Source organism: Schistocerca serialis, chromosome 9 (assembly GCF_023864345.2).
Source record: "Schistocerca serialis cubense isolate TAMUIC-IGC-003099 chromosome 9, iqSchSeri2.2, whole genome shotgun sequence".
NCBI lineage: Eukaryota > Metazoa > Arthropoda > Insecta > Orthoptera > Acrididae > Schistocerca > Schistocerca serialis.
The window spans coordinates 174,740,969-174,757,597 of record NC_064646.1 but is presented as its reverse complement, the minus strand read 5'-3'; the positions used below and the strand labels follow the sequence as shown (position 1 = coordinate 174,757,597).

At 36.9% G+C, this 16,629-nt stretch overlaps 2 protein-coding genes across 2 annotated transcripts in view; one reads left to right on the top strand and one right to left on the bottom strand.

Annotated features, from left to right (window-relative positions):
• Positions 1-376: 376 nt before the first annotated feature.
• LOC126419084 (protein lethal(2)essential for life-like) lies at positions 377-6,812 on the bottom strand. Its single transcript, XM_050086173.1, has 4 exons — positions 6,655-6,812; positions 5,764-5,973; positions 5,452-5,673; positions 377-619 (listed from the first exon to the last, which is right to left on the bottom strand). Exons 2-4 carry the CDS (start codon positions 5,971-5,973, stop codon positions 503-505), a joined length of 549 nt encoding a protein of 182 aa, XP_049942130.1. The 5' UTR covers positions 6,655-6,812; the 3' UTR covers positions 377-502.
• The window catches only part of LOC126419456 (uncharacterized), a 39,918-nt gene continuing 30,067 nt past the window's right edge, over positions 6,779-16,629 (top strand). The window contains exon 1 of the mRNA XM_050086644.1: positions 6,779-6,968. Within this exon, the coding sequence (XP_049942601.1) occupies positions 6,945-6,968 (24 nt within the window). The 5' untranslated portion in view covers positions 6,779-6,944. The remainder of the gene's footprint in view (positions 6,969-16,629) is intronic.

Sequence of the window (16,629 nt, the reverse complement as noted above, 5' to 3'; positions counted from 1 at the left end):
TTAACACAATTGCCATTGCCATTGCCATTGCCCCCCCTTTTGTCTAATCAATCTGCTTTTGCTGCTCTATTTGTCTTTGCAAGAAGGTAGGTAACAAGCAAAGTTCAAAGTACAGTTCATGTCCTACAATTGAACTACTGAATACAGAAATGACACCAAATCACTTAAAATTATTTTCAGTGCACAACAATACACACTTCCAATTCACATTTTTTGCAGAGTAACTCAACACACATAGCAAGACTATCACAGTTTGCCCACTGGAAAATCTTTATATAAAGAAAATGTAATTCAATTCTTTCTTAAGTGCAGTTAACATCTGAGATTCCATTACTTTTAACTGTGGCTTTTGTAAGGTTGATTAAGAACCTTTAAGTTGAGAAAAAGTTCTTTAGTACTTAGAATACAAAGAAATGCAAATATGAGAATTCCAAGCTTATTTCAGTCTCAAAATTTAATGAACCAGTCATGTTTACAATTACTTAATTTTTTTTTTTTTAAATTATTGTTCCATCTTCTCCTGTTTGTCACCATCATTTCCAGGTGCAGATCTCAGGGCAGGTTTGTTGGTCTGCACAATTTGAATGACCCTCTCTTTTGAGTCTGCTGGAGGCAGTTGCTGAAAGACATACATTGCATTAGAATAGATTAGGTTCACATTTTTTTCCCATACACCCAAAAGTGAGATGATTCTCATGGGTGTGGAACATGTGAAAGTTTTTATAAAAACAATATAATAGAGGGAAACATTCCACGCGGGAAAAAATATTTAAAAACAAAGATGATGTGACTTACCATACGACAGCGCTGGCAGTCGATAGAAACACAGACAGACACATACATACAAACAAAATTCAAGCTTTCGCAACGAACTGTTGCCTCATCAGGAAAGAGGGAAGGCGAGGGTAAGACGAAAGGAAGTGGGTTTTAATATATATATATATATATACCCGTCCCTTTTTTCCCCCCATAAGGTAAGTCTTTCCGTTCCCGGGATTGAAATGACTCCTTACCCTCTCCCTTAAAACCCACTTCCTTCCGTCTTTCCCTCTCCTTCCCTCTTTCCTGATGAGGCAACGGTTCATTGCGAAAGCTTGAATTTTGTGTGTATGTATGTGTCTGTGTTTTTTATAAAAACAGATGAATATAATACTCACTATTCTGATCATTTGTTGGGAGATTGTGAAAATAGATGAATACTAAACTGCAATTGCTAATACTTACAGAATCAATACACTCAAAATGAAACATAGTTGTGCACTTTTGATATCTGAAACCAAGTTTTTAATGGTTGCTGGCTATATTGTTGGAAATTGTGTGCTCCTGAATATTGGATCCCTTTCCAGACCAAGGTAAGTGATTTTAGGTATTTATGTCGATTGCTCTTTTTCCTAGTATTGATCTATTGCTTGAAAACAGATTACTTGCAACAAATTTCACTAAGGAATAAATATACTGTGAAGCAGCAGTTAGAATACAAAGTTCCTTGAACAGGTTTCCACATGATGTTCTTGAATTTATACCACAAAAGTTGGATAGGTTTTACTTTAAAAAGTCTTTCTTCCAACTTTCAAGAGTAGTGTATAACTTCACTGAAGTTGTTTCCTACTAATTTTTTGTTACCATGTTTATTTCTGTTGTCTTTGTTGAATTTAATTTTGTTTCTTTGTCGTGGTTGTTCACTGCAGGTTTCTGTATTGTAGTTGTTCAGTACTAATTTGTTTACTGAAGGGGCTTCTAAGAAATCCGACACCATCCAGTGAGTTCTGTGTTCTCGTGAGGAATTTGCCAGTTGACACAGTTGCATTGTCTTGTGTGACTAGGACAGTTTGAAATGTCTTCTGGCTGGGGCTACAAAGTGAAGATGTTTCCAGTGACGACTTTGTGTTCTAAATGTTTTGACAGAATAGTATCTTAACAAGGGTAAGCATCCCATGGAGCAGATTTTGTATCAGTAGAAGAAGACTCAAATACCCTAAATCAGTCAGCTACAGAGGTAGGTGTTAGTCCTGTTGTTAAACTATGGTTAGTGAGGTCTAATCGTAAGCTCTATGCATCAAGAATGTGCAGAGAAATAACTAAAGCTGTGGATGAACACACTATAGCAAAACTGACCACACTCTTCAAAGTAGAAATTCTATCTTCAGAAGAAAATGAATCAAAACATTCTTGCAAGGAATTATGGTCATCCTGTAGAAGCAGTTCAAGTCAAATAGGGCAGTCATTTTATTTGGAAGATAAATGAGACTGTTCTCACCAGATTGCCAACAAAAGAGACACTACAACTCTAAATGTTGAGTGTCAAAAAGTTGTGAAAGTGAAGAGTTACATGACTCATAGTATTAAAGAAACTTTTGCAATTTATAAGAGCAACTATACAACTTCACATATTGGAAGATCAAAATTTTCTGCACTACAACCTAAGTGTGTAGTTCCACACCCACCAGGAATTGTCTGTCTGCTGCACAAATTTTGAACTTTATGTGGTAACTCTGAAGAACTTACTGGAGCATGTGACATGACAACCTAGGTTGTGCATGTGAAGTCATTAGTTTGTGACAAAGCGAGAGACTTGTTTGTTTCAAGAATGTGGTGACTGCCCTGGAAAGGGAATACTGTCTTCACAGACCCCTGACCTGGAAGATGTAGCAGGTAACTCTGCAGAAACTACACTTGTGACATGGGAGGAAAATAAACTAAGAAAACTGTTGCCTTTAACAGCTTCATTGATGAAATTTGTAAATTGTCAGTAAAAGCAGTACCACACTATCATCTGAAGAAATTGCAACAACACATTGCAGAAGTTAAAGGGTGTGTACAGGCTGATGAACTGTTTAGTTCTTCACTGCGATTTTGCTGAGAATTGGTCCGTAATTATCCCACACGAAGTACAAGGGTATCATTGGCGTAATAAGGTTTCAATTTTTACAGAGTGACATTTTTAAAACCAGACCACAAGTGTTGCAGTTATTTGATGACATATGACATGACTCAGCACAGGTAGGCTAACAATGCAAAAAATTCTTCAACTGCAAACAGGGGCAGAGATCATCGTTTCTGATGGTGCTCCTAGTTATTTTAAAGTTGATACCAGCTGTTTGAATTGAGGAAGGTGCTTATGCCAACTGACTATGTATTCAGTGCAACTGGTCATGGGAAAGGGACTTGCGATGGTGTAGGCGGCCTGCGGAAGCACCATTCTACAAAACAATCTTTCCAGACCAAATACAGCTGTGATGCAGAATGCTGAGGATTTTATGAGAGTCATGAAATCCTACACATCCACAGCCCTAATTCTTTTGTCCAAGTAGGAAATCTAAGAATTCTGCGTGCATGGTGGGGGGAGGGGAATGACCATATTGCTCGCACTTTAAAGAGGGAGAAAGAAGAAATTTCGTTCGTTTGGCCAACACATCAGAAACAGCAGAACAATATTCAGATTCACAACCTGAGAAGGGGGATATATGTGTGTGTGTGTGTGTGTGTGTGTGTGTGTGTGTGTGTGTGTAACTGTGACTGGTGGATTGCAGGGACAGGGTTATGAGTTAAACAAAATTCTAGTGAACTTTATGCTACCACATGGAGCAGCAGCAGCAGCAGCTGGATATAGGTTTCAAGTTGAAGGACAGCAACAATGCCATGAGCACTTACTTCCTGTTCACAATGTTTTTGAAATTCTAAGTGCTTCAGTTCCTATTGTTTTAGGAGGAAGGCATCACTATGTCAAAGTGAGACACTGAAGCAGTGGAACACATTTAAAGAGTCTTTCCCATCCTTCAAAACTAAAATTATGTTAATGTTAAATAAGGCTAGGTTTTGATTTTTATGAGCCTGTTATGCGATGATAAAGCAGGTTTTATGTATGGCAAAAATATCAATTGTTTATAAAACCTGTTGAACTGGAAGTGGAAGCTCTCTCTCTCTTTTTTGTTTTGTTTTAGGGAATGTAGAACTGTATCGTAAAATTATGGATTGGCTTATTTGGAAAAAAAAAATAAATAAATAAAATAAAAATCTAGAACTGTTCCAGAGATACAGGATTTTAAAATTTTTTTCCAAACTTCACATCTTCAAAAAATGTGTATGCACAATGTTATCTTTGGAGGGTTGTATCTCTGAGCGGAATTTTTTTTTGGTGAAAGCAAAAATGTGTTTCTTAGTCCTTCATTTTAACATTCAAGACTATGAGGGTAAGATTTTTTCCTAGTCTGCCTGAATTCATTGGGTTATGCCTTATAGGTTTTGAAGGACATACAGTGCATCTTTTCAAAGTTCAATAACATTGAATTAGCTCTAACCATTTATCAACGTCGGTGAAAATTTTGAACATCAGCCATTTCTACATGTAATGTTTGTATCTGCAAACAAAACAAACTTAGCAACATAACAGGTAAGAGGTCATTAATGAAAAAAAAGAGCAACGGACCCAAATGTTGAATACCACATGTAATTAATTCCCAATCAGATAAAGGCAGACTGCTTACTGCCCAGTTAGGTCACAATAACACCCTTAATCTCCCTGTTAGATATGACTCAGACTTTTCACAGCAGTGCCAGTGTCAACGTAAGACTTAATTTATGTAAGAGAACACTGTGAGTCACAAAATCAAAGGGTTTTGACAGGTCACATAAAATGCCAGTAGCCTATGCTTTGTTATCTGATGAATTAAGTACATTCTCAATGTATGTGCACATAGCTTTTTCCCTTGTCAGAACCCTTAAGAAACCAAACTACAATAATACATTATTTGCTGTCAGAAGCTTAATGAGACACTTTAATGATTTTATGAAGGCTGCTACTTCTTTGGGAGACATGAATGTCACTGACATTTTACAGAAGTTGTTTGTAAAGAATGGTCCCAAATACTCCATTGCAAAGTTTACCAAACAGGATAACCCCAAGCTGTGAGTAACAATGTACTCAATTAATAGGTTGCAACACTAAGTTTTCTTTTTAATGTAAAACAATGCTAACATCAGAGCTGTTCCTCTAGAGTAAACAAAGTCTCCTTTTTCCCAAATAATATTTTTATTCCTTGTGCAATCCATCGTTTATTTTTAAACTTCTGCCTGATTTGAGTTCCCTTTAGAGGAAGTAACTTTATTTACGAAACCTTTGTATTTTCCATTTGAGTCAGAAGTATTTCAACCATCTATCCAGATGATGTCTTTGAGCAGTCTCTTAAAATTCACAATTTGACTGATTTAACCATTCTGTACTCAGACTTAACAGATTTTCTTATTGTGATAAGTATGAAACGTTACATCCACAAAAAAACACAAAACCTGCACGATCCTATAAACTATTTTTACGTTTTTTTTATTCCTCTTACTATTTGTGATAGATAAAAATCCAGTCATATACGAAAAAGAAAGCATTCCTAGTCCCACACAACAGAAAGATATGTTACACTTGGTGAAGAAAACTTAGAGCATACAAAAACAACTTACTTTCTTTGGAGCTGTAATGGTAAGAACACCATCAGATGATAGTTTTGACGTTACTGCCTCTGGTTCAACATCATTTGGTAGCTTGTATCTGCGAGTAAACTGTCTGGAAATAAAACCGTGCTCATCCTGTCTCTCCTCGTGTTTTCCTTCAACGACGACGAAATCGTCAACCATTTTTACATTTATTTCGTCTGGCTTGAATTGCTGCACATCAAGACTAACCTATAACAAACAGACAAAGTAAGTTTCTACTCAGTGTGGGCCAATTTCAACTAAACATGGTCATTAACAACTAACAATTGAGTACCACACCTTAAAATCGCTTTTTGTATTCTGAATGTTTGATGTACCGCTGTGCCTCGTTGCAACATGACGCCACGGACGGTAGTAACCAGACAGCAATGGCACTGTAGCTGTGCGTGGCATCAGTAGGTCATCACCCAACATCCCAAGCCCAAAATTCTGATCAAACAGATACATTGGGCGATTTAGTTCGTCGAATAGTTCACGAACGAGAGCCATCTAAGGAGAGAAAAAAAATGTAATAAGCCCACTGTAAATAAGTTATTTACACATAAGCCAATCGAATTGTGCCCCGTCTATTCATAATAAATTTATTTCATCCCACGATGAAACCACGCGTAATTTGCGCTCTTTCCAAAATCATTTTTTAACAAACTACATACCCCTTAGTCTGATCAAGGAAGTTTCCTTACATTCCAGAAAAAACGCTAGTTATCTTAAAAGTTTTAAGGCGTAGGTAAATTAACATGTACATACTACATTACATTCAGTGTGCTTCATCTTTTCAGTATTATTTTTTTAAAGGCGACCACACAATTTACCCATGTATCCTCGCTGATAGTTGTTTGGAACTGTAACTATTGTTTGAAAACTATAAATTATTTCTTTATTGGAAAAAGTCAGTTACATTTCTTTCGCGGCTGAGCAACAAGTTTCTTCAAATTACGCTTAAATTTAGAACACTACGATCATTCCAGAAATTAACGAACTTGATAATCATACCGTTTCCCTTCAATTCAACTGCACTTCTCACAATGAGAATAAAGTTCACAAATAAATTTATCAGCGACAAACATGCGTGCTTATAACATAGCGTTAATTATTACAACAAACCCACAACTATGAAATACATGTAAAATTACAAAAACTACAATTACACCAATCACAAAAAGCCCTTACCTTTCTGTTAAGAAACAACAATCAGAGCAGCAGAAACGACGTAGTACGCAACCACCAGTCGCACACACAACTTCGATCTGCGATGTACGTATGCGCAGTCGGCGCTTTTAAATATCCAGCGGCTTTGTACGAGAATGTTCTCGACACCTCTGACATCCAAATGGGCGGAGCCGTCTGGAAAGATCAAGCTCCTTGCAGTGTTTTCGAGCTATCGATGATGTCGTTTATGTTTTGAATAGTGGCGGGAGCCCGGAATTTGCTTGTATCCTATTCTGTAAAGGTTTTATTGTATGGCCGTTTTTCTGACTGACGAGGTAGGATTTTGTCTTATGCTATAGGCCCATTAAGGATTCCTAAATGAATTATAATACAATGATATTGTCATTCTGAAAACCGTTGCTATCTAGAGGCTTATATCTAACCATTGTAAGTAATTACGAATAATTGTTTTGTATCACGCGTTGTTGTTGATAACAAAAGGCGTCGTATTTAATTATGTTGTGTGTACAAGCTAAGCAAACACGTTTTGATTTGAATTACAGTAAATTTTTGTTTATTTTACTAATGCAATTAGAAAATAAGTCCAACGTTTGCGTTCAAGAACACAATGATTACGAAGGGTGAATATTTCATGACAATGTGAAAATCGAATTAACGCTATTTTATTGTTTCACTGTGTAATGGCAAAAATTTAAGAAAATCACATTCGGGGAGCACGGGGAGTTAAGTATAAACCACGTAAGAAAACTTGTAAGTTAACTGAGTGTGTCTGCAATTTCTTTTTAACATTTATCTGTAACGCATAAAGCTACATCATATAGTCTTTTTACATGAAACTGGATTTTTTTTTTTGAGACACACAAACTTTAGAGCATTTGTAAAAAAACACACAGTGACCTCCTGTAATTACACGCGCAGCACTGACTTCTCTTATTAGACATTGCACTTTGCCTCACACTTTCATCTTTTAGCTGCTCGGGTTCAGTCTATCCACGGATTTTTTGAGTTTGCCATCTCTCTGAAGTAATTGACGATTGATTGGTGTCTTTCCAAGCATTTTCAGAAATTCTCTCCTTTTGGTTGAGTATCGATTACAAATATATAGGAGTGCATATACAAAAAGCACGAAGCAAATTATTACATACTCACAATTGTACTTAATCTGTTTAATTCACACTGTGATTGAACCACAAGAAGTGGGTGGATGCTAGTACCAAGAACTTGAAAAAGCAGTATATATATGTACCATTCTTACCGCATCGGTGATCATAGTTTAGTTCATCTTTTTTTCCCACAAAAGACAAATATTCGCTTTGTCATATTCTACTTATGAATTTAGCACAATTAATGTAGTTTAAAAAGTTTATAGTTTTGCAGTGTGTTTGTGATAATAGTTTACAACTGCAGATTTTTGTATAATAGGCACACATTTGAAAGTTAAAAGATATTGAGAGTTTATATATCATGATGAAAATGTTTTATATGATATTCTAGCTGTTTATGCTAACAAATGTTTATTTATACTGTAAGAACATGTACTGAGGAGATTGTTGTGTACAGATCCTTGAATTTTTCGGTCTGTCTTTATTGTTTCACACTTAACACAATCTATAAAAATTTCCATTATCACTATTTATTAAAATAACAGCTGTTTTAAATGCTGAGAAATTTTTGATCATTTTGATGTCACAAGGTAGTTTGTTGAACATCTTGTTTCCTGCTTGGAGTGGTCCATTTTGTTTCAGTGTTGTATTTGAATGTTGAACATGCATATCTTGGTTTCTTCTTGTTTCATGTGAGTGAATACCTTGGTTTCTAACTACTAGTTGATTATTACTGTGTAAGATTTTCCTTGCAGAAAGTATTACTTGCAAAGTATATAAACAAGGCAATGGAAGGACTTGAATTTTTTAATAAAGGCATGCATGTACTTCTGGGAACTGCCCTTTCCAATACAGTTCTCTTTTGCATTGTGAAACAACTGTTTTTAGCACTTGAGTTTCACCAGAAGATTATGCTGTATCGCAGTAGGGCTTCTGCTTTGGCAAAGTACAAATTTTTTGTTGTTTACTTTGACTTGCAGCATGATAGACTTTTCATATAGTAACAAATGGTGTTCAGTTTATTGATTACATATTTTGTGTGTTCGACCCATGTCAGATCCTCCTGGATCCATAGTCCAAGAAACTTCGTAGCATTTACATTTTCCAAGTTTCTGGTGAGTAATTCTGCAGGTTGGGTTTAATGGGTGCTTATTCGGTACTGTAAGTAGATTTATAGTAACTTTTTCTTTTAATATTTGTTATTAGATTATTTGCTGAGAACCAGTTTGTATTATCTGAGGTGAAGTTTTGATTTCATGTTGCAACTCTTGTTCAGTTGCTCCTTTCACTAACACGTTTGTGTCATCAGCAAATTTAATGTACTTGTGATGTGGGCTGGTTGGTTCCAGATCATTTATGTAGAGCAAAAACAAAAGTAGTCCCAAAATGAGCCTTGTGATACACCATACTTAATAACACAGTCACAACAAAAAGACTGTCACAGTAGAAGATTTCAGCCAACAAGGCCTTTGTCGAAAACAGGCGACACACACAAGCGCGCGCACGACTGCAGCCTCATTCAGCTGAAGCCACACTGCAAGCAACAGCAGTTTCATCCCCAATTGACCTCTCCAAATCTAATGGAAGTTTGCTGTGAAAGTTCTTTATAGTCTTTGATGGTTAGATACCAAATTTCAGATCTGTGTCTTCAGTGGTTGAATTTTTAGAGGCTTTTAAAGAGAGGCTACTCATCTTCACATCACATATTAAAGTGCAAATGTACCAAGTCTGCTAGGCTTTTTTTGAAAGTTCTAGCAAACATTTGGTCATTATCTTCAATATGCACAGGCAAATTTTTTTCTGTATCACAAAGTTGCAAAAATTAGGGATTTAGGCGCACCTGAATATAGATACAAGCCTCTAAAGTGGTGAGAAAATTAATTGCACTACTCTGAGAGCTTGTTTGTGCTGCTTTCCATATGAACCAATCACACCAAAACTTAACAGAATTATTCCTACCCATGATGCCTATATATGGATAAAATTTAATTAACATTGGATGCCTAGATGAAAAGATACGCATCTGCAAAATTAGCCAAAATTTTCTGTATACAAATTTTAGGGTATTTTTTTGGGGGGGGGGGGGGGCAGTATCTCAACTGTGTGTCTTGTTCAATCCTCTTTTTTTTTTTCCCCTTGCCATAGATGAAAAGAGGATGCTTTTAAGCTTTGAAAGCTATATTGTTTAATTTCTGGATCTTGCATTTTGATGAGTAAGAATATTTTTTAAAAGTTATTATTTTAGCACTTCAAGAAGATTGAATAATGAAATATTTTGCTCATTAAGTTCCGTAATTAATTTTTTTATTAAAGTATATAAATCAGTTCCAGACATTTATTAAACACATGCCATAAAATTAAGTATAATACACAATACAGCAAATTTCCAAAAACATAAATAATAAAGAGTCAGCTTCATTTTTGGTTAAACAGTTCTACAATTTCCTCAAGGACAGCTTGTGGATAACTGTATTGTCTTCCTGATAATGATGTTGGTGGGGTATCTAAAGTCATGAAAATATGTTGCCCAGGAATCCAGCAAGTGTCTTTAGGGGTTGGGCAGTGGAAGGAATGAGCAGAACTGTGTGGATGCATAAAGCTGACGAGGACATCTTGTTGTTCACATGAAACTTAACACACATTTACAATCCACCAAAATTGTCAAAAATACATGCAACATACTGTCCTGGTTGTAAACTTGCAATTGAGATTGCTGGAATTTCCTCATTTGCTTCGAAGGCATTAACTGTGAATGATGTAGCATCATTGGAAACTCTGCTTACTCTGAGCTGATTGCAATTAATTATCTTAAATTGATGGTTTTTCTCTTTTTACAGATATTTTACATTACATGGCAAACCTTGTTTCTTGATCAGGCTCAATTTTTTCAGTTGCTTCTTGTAGAAGGCCTACATAAAAAACTTTATGCCTGGAAAACTATCTTCACAGAATTTGGACAAATCATATGGAGTCATCTAAGGGCCTCTGTAGACTAGCACAGAATGCTAGCCTTTTTGCTGTTCCCCCAATGCCATCACAATGCAATTTACCCTTGCTTGCTCCAAAAAAATTCCATTCGGCAGTGATGCCGAAATCCTTTACATGCAGACATAAATTGATGAAATATTTGAAATTCTTATATTGAGCAGCTGAACCATCACTAAAGTAATAAATGTTCTTAATGTTTTCAGTCTTTGTCTTTAAATATGCTATTAACTTTCTTTGAAAAGAATGGGCAGCATTGGTATCATGACAAAGACAGTTGCTGATCATAAATTGCTGATACTGTCATTCTTTGACACCAAAATAGACAACAAATGAATGTAGTGTGGTCTGACTATTCTCCCAATGAAATCATTTGACAGCATCTCGAACAACAAATTATTAATTGTCAGCAAAATCCTTTAATATAATTAATGGTGGAATGATTCTCTTTTGGCCACTCCAAGTCTGCATCTGGTACCAGTTTCATACAATAGTTTATTTACGTACAGTAAGCAATTGCGAAAGCTCAGGAATATCCAGGTTTGAAGCATAGCATATTCAGTCTTGATTGTACATAAAATATACAAATGAGGCTATCAAAACATATTGCTTTAGTGCTTAACTTCACCTACAACAATGATTGCTGATTATTCAAACACTACTCAACACTAAGATTGTTCAACATCAACAGTAAAGATTACACCGCACAGAACATCGACACTGTGAAAATTGCCAATAATAAAAGCAACTATTGAAAGAGGTGATTCCAGCAATATATCACTGTTGTGAAGATAGAGCCTTAAAAAAACTACTACTGCTTTATAATGCCGATGGAAACTAAGTGACAATGCATATATACACCATCATGTATTGTAGGGTTAAAACATTCTAAAGCAACGTATCATTACATTATGATGATATAGATTTTATAATCTTAAAAGCATTTTCTGAGGTTTTATTATATTTATATTCTATACTGTAAAACAATGTAAAATACTTCTTATTAGTGTAGTTACATCCCCTAAACTATAGGCAAATTTTAATACTACAATTACACGTCTTTGATTTACAACTTCAAATAGTATTAATTTTTTGTATTTATTGATAATCCATTTTCCCTACTTTTGATAGGTATTCTTACTCGTCAATAAGCAAGATCCAGAAATTAAACAATATATCTTTCAAAGCTTAAAGCATGCTCTTTTCATCTGTGGCAAGAAAATACTGATATAACAAGACACAGTTGAGATATTGCCCCTCCCCCACCCCACCCAAAAGTATCCTAAAATTTGCATACAGAAATCTTTGCCAACTTTGCAGATGCCTACCTTTTCATCTAGGCATCCAATGTTAATTAAATCTGATCCATATATTGGTATCATAGGTAGGAATAACTCTTTGACATTTTGGTATGATTGGCTCATATGAAAAGTAGCAACTGTCGGTCAAACCTTGGCTCTCAGAATAATGCGATGAATTTTTTTAGCCATTTAGGAGGCTTGTATCTATATTTAGGTGTGGCTAAATACCTAATTTTTGCCATGGCATAATAAGTTATCTATGTATGTTAAAGAAAATCAACAGATGTTTGCTACAACTATTTAAAAAGCCTAACAAATTTGGCGCATTTGCGCCATCATATGTTATGCGAAGGTGAGTAATCTGTCTTTAAAAGCCCCTAAAAATTCAAACACTGAGGATACTGAACTGAAACTCTGTATATAACCATCAAAGACCATATAAAACGTAGGATTGGAGACGGTAGAGTGGGGGCATTTCTAAATATTGGTTCCTTTGAGGTGGAATGATCCTTGAGGAAGAGGTCCTGGCTTATGACATTAAATACCTTCGAGAGAATTAGAAAAATTGCAGAAATACGCTCTTTATTGTCAATTGCATTTAAAGTTTCATTTAGTAGTACAAAGATGGCACACATCTTACAGGGTTATCATTTTATACTTCATTTCTTCTCCAATTGTTTCATCTGTTTCTCATGGTGCATAGAACTCATTAGAATTATGCACTTACTTTCCTTTGGTACATAACTATTTTGCAATGTTTCTGAAAGATTAGACTGGAAAGTTGCTCAAGACACACCAATGTCCAAAAAGGGAAATAGGAGTAATCTGCTGAATTATAGGCCCATATCACTAACGTCGACTTGCAGTAGGGTTTTGGAACATATACTGTATTCGAACATTATGAAGTACCTCGAAGAAAACGATTTACTGGCAGACAAGTCAGCACGGATTCACAAAATGTCGTTCTTGCGGAACACAACTAGCTCTTTATACTGATGAGGTAATGAGTGCTATCGACAGAGGATGTCCTCTAATCACACTGTGTGCCTATGAAATATCGCCTCACTTGTGTGACTAGATTCATGATTTCCTGTCAGAAAGGTCACTGTTCGTAGTAATAGACAGAAAGTCAAGTAAAACAGAAGTAATATCCAGCATTCCCCAAGGAAGTGTTACAGGCCCTCTATTGTTCCTGATCTATATTAATGACAGGAGACAATCTGAGTAGCCTTCTTAGATTATTTGCACAATGAAACCGTGTTACAAAGTCATCAGATGACCAAAATGAATTGCAAAATGATTTAGGTAAGATACCTGTTTGGTGCGAAAAGTGGCAATTGACCCTGAATAAAGAAAAGTGTGAAGTTATTCACATGAGTACTAAATCGGCTAAATTTCGATTACATGATAAGTCACACAAATCTGAAGGCTGTAAATTCAACTAAATACTTAGGAATTACATTTGCAAAATTCGAACAATCACATAGATAATGTTGTGGGTAGAGCAAAACAAAGACTGCGATTCATTGACAGAACACTTTGAACGTGCAAAAGATCTACTAAAGAGACTGCTTACACTACACTTGTCCGTCATATTCTGGAGTATTGCTGTACAGTGCGGGATCCGTATCAGGTGGGACTCACGGATGATATTTAAAAAGTTCAAAGAAGGATAGCTTGTTTTGTATTATCGCGAAATAGGGGAGATAGTTCCACAGACATGGTAAGCGAATTTGGAGTGGCAGTTATTAAAACAAAGGCATTTTTCGCTGCGACGGGATCTTCTCATGGAATTTTGATCACCAGTTTTCTCCTCCGATTGCTAAAACATTCTGTTGGCACCCATCTACATAGGGATAAATGCTCATCACTATAAAATAAGAGAAGTCAGGGCTTGCACAGAAAAAGTTAAGTGCTCGTTTTTACCGCACGTCATTCGAGAGTGGAACGGTAGAGAGACAGCTTGAAGGTGGTTCATTGAACCCTCTGCCAGGCACTTAATTGTGGATAGCAGAGCAATTGCGTAGATGTAGAAGTGAAAGAGGAATATTCGATAAGAATTGTTGGGCCGTGACTTGTGATGCAGGAAACTTGTGATTAACAGCTTAAACAACATTTACAACAACATGAAATCAGCAGCGGGTTCCCCCCCTCCCCATATGTAGTAAAATTTTTAGCCCTCATGTGAACACTTGGCACTGGTGTTGGTGCACTAAAGGAAAGTAATAGCATGTTGAAAATTTTAGATTCTGTTTATGTATGGTAATATGATGCAGTTACTATTGCGTGTGGATCTAAGCATAACTTTGACAGAAAACTATCAGTGTGTATCCAGAATGAGATTTTCACTCTGCAGCGGAGTGTGCGCTGATATGAAACTTCCTGGCAGATTAAAACTGTGTGCCTGACCGAGACTTGAGCTCGGAAACTTTGCCTTTTGCGGGCAAGTGCTCTACCATCTGAGCTACCGAAGCACTTCTCACACCCGGTCCTCACAGCTTTACTTCTGCCAGTATCTTGTCTCCTACCTTCCAAACTTTGTTTCAGTTTATTAGCATTCTGGTATATTACCATATACAGGCATAGTGATATGATACAGGATTTGTCATAGGTAACAGTATTGAAACATTTTGCAAGTATGTGGTAATGAATAAAATATTTGTGTGGCACCTAGTGATGCAACACCTATGACCAGGGACTGCAGATTGACTAGTGTAGTGCCTTTAGACTTCAGTCGGGTTTAGTTCTCGCTGCCATCATGTGGATGTATTATGCATTATGTGGTATTAATAAACCTTAAAAAAAAAAATCGATTAAGAACAGTCCTGGGCACAGTATAATATTAATTTACAATGTTTACCAGTTTTGGTCACATTCTAACCAAAACAGGAAATCGTAAATAAACATTGTATTGGAGTCAAGACTCTTCTTATCCATTTTAAAGTATTTTTAACCAGACTGTTGTTTCTCCATGAGAAATGTTCACAAAAATTATTAATAAAGTATTATTACACCAAAATCATGTCGTATACGTTGGTAGTGCTATCCATACATCTCAATAGGGAAAGTATCTGTAGTGGTGGTCTACCAAAACCCTGAAATGTGTAAACATCACCACAAACGTTACCGAACATTGTTCTGATGCTGACAATTAACCGACAATGCCATACAATTTTGTTGATTTGCATTAAGACATGCCCAGAGTGCAGTCTCCCGGCCGGGAAATACCTGCTTGACATGTCCAGCACTCGTCACAGAATAGTCATGCAGATACTGCGAGTCAGTGCAGTGTTCAACATTTCCACACTACCCAACTAGTTTGATAATCTTTTACTAGAGCTTCGACTGAACCACATCTTTGCTATGCAATTCATTCTGAGCATGCGATTCAACTAGTTGATTGCCGCTTGAGCAATTTTTTCGTGCTAAGATTTTGTGGGGTCAACAGGATGTTAATGAAATCCTTAGTAATGGCAGCCATCTTTTCTCACCACATTTGCAGATGCCGCAGAACCACTGGAAACAGAGACAACACGATTTTGTCTGACTGCCGCCGAAGGAGATGGTGCACCCAACTGCTGCCAAAGGAGACGGCGCCCCTCCCTGCCACAGCAGCCAGTCGAAACGGCCCAACAACCAGACCATGTGAACAGTCACATCTTTTATTGCCTTATGCAACAGCTAGTTGTTTTTAAACAGTTAGCAGTTGCTTCAATCCAGTGCGTAACATGGGATATGCGAATACGCATTCATACATAGTTTGGGGCATTGCTTATCGGAGCTGGGGCCAGATGTGGTATTGCTCTCAAGCTCTAATAATAGATTCGGAGTAGGTAACTAGTGTTGAGATGTGAAAAGGCCACTGTTAGCCGCATAAATGTCATACTGTTGAACGTTGCACACTTATTTAATCACCCAAGTAGCAGACTGCACATCCTGCACTGCAGTCCTTGTACTGTTGTCTTCAGAAATTGGTGTGGAGGACCAATCGATGTGGGGTGGCCACATTGGTGGAACACAATAATCCAGGCTGGATTTTCACAAACATCAAATGAATGCCTGTTCCTCGGTAGTACGGGGCTACCAACGTAGAAGGAGCTTATCTCTATGGTGAGCAATCTTCCCCTTCCTGAAACTATCATGACCTACAGCACCTCATAGGAATTCAAGATTTCTACTGTGACCACCTGCCTCATGTGACTGAGCAACAGGTGCCTCTGTTGAATGCTATGTTAGACATGGACAAACAGGGCAAGAGAAAATTCAGTGGACTTCAGAGATGGCGAATACATTTTGAAGTGCCAAGTAGTGCTTAGCATGTGCTGTCACTTTGGCTCACCCCTGTCCCAAAGCCCAATTGACTCTCACGACTTGACTTGTGCAATTCTGCTATCGGTTCAGTTGTGCAACAAGTACTTGACATTGAACCTCAGATGCTCCGGTTTTTCTTCAAGAAACTGTCCCATTGATCAGGGCCGTCAGTTTGAGGCCTCATGTGCCTCTGCGGAATATTGCACATGCCCACTACCGCTTATCACCCACAGATTAATGGGCTCATGGAGAGGTGGCACAGGATGAAAGCAGCC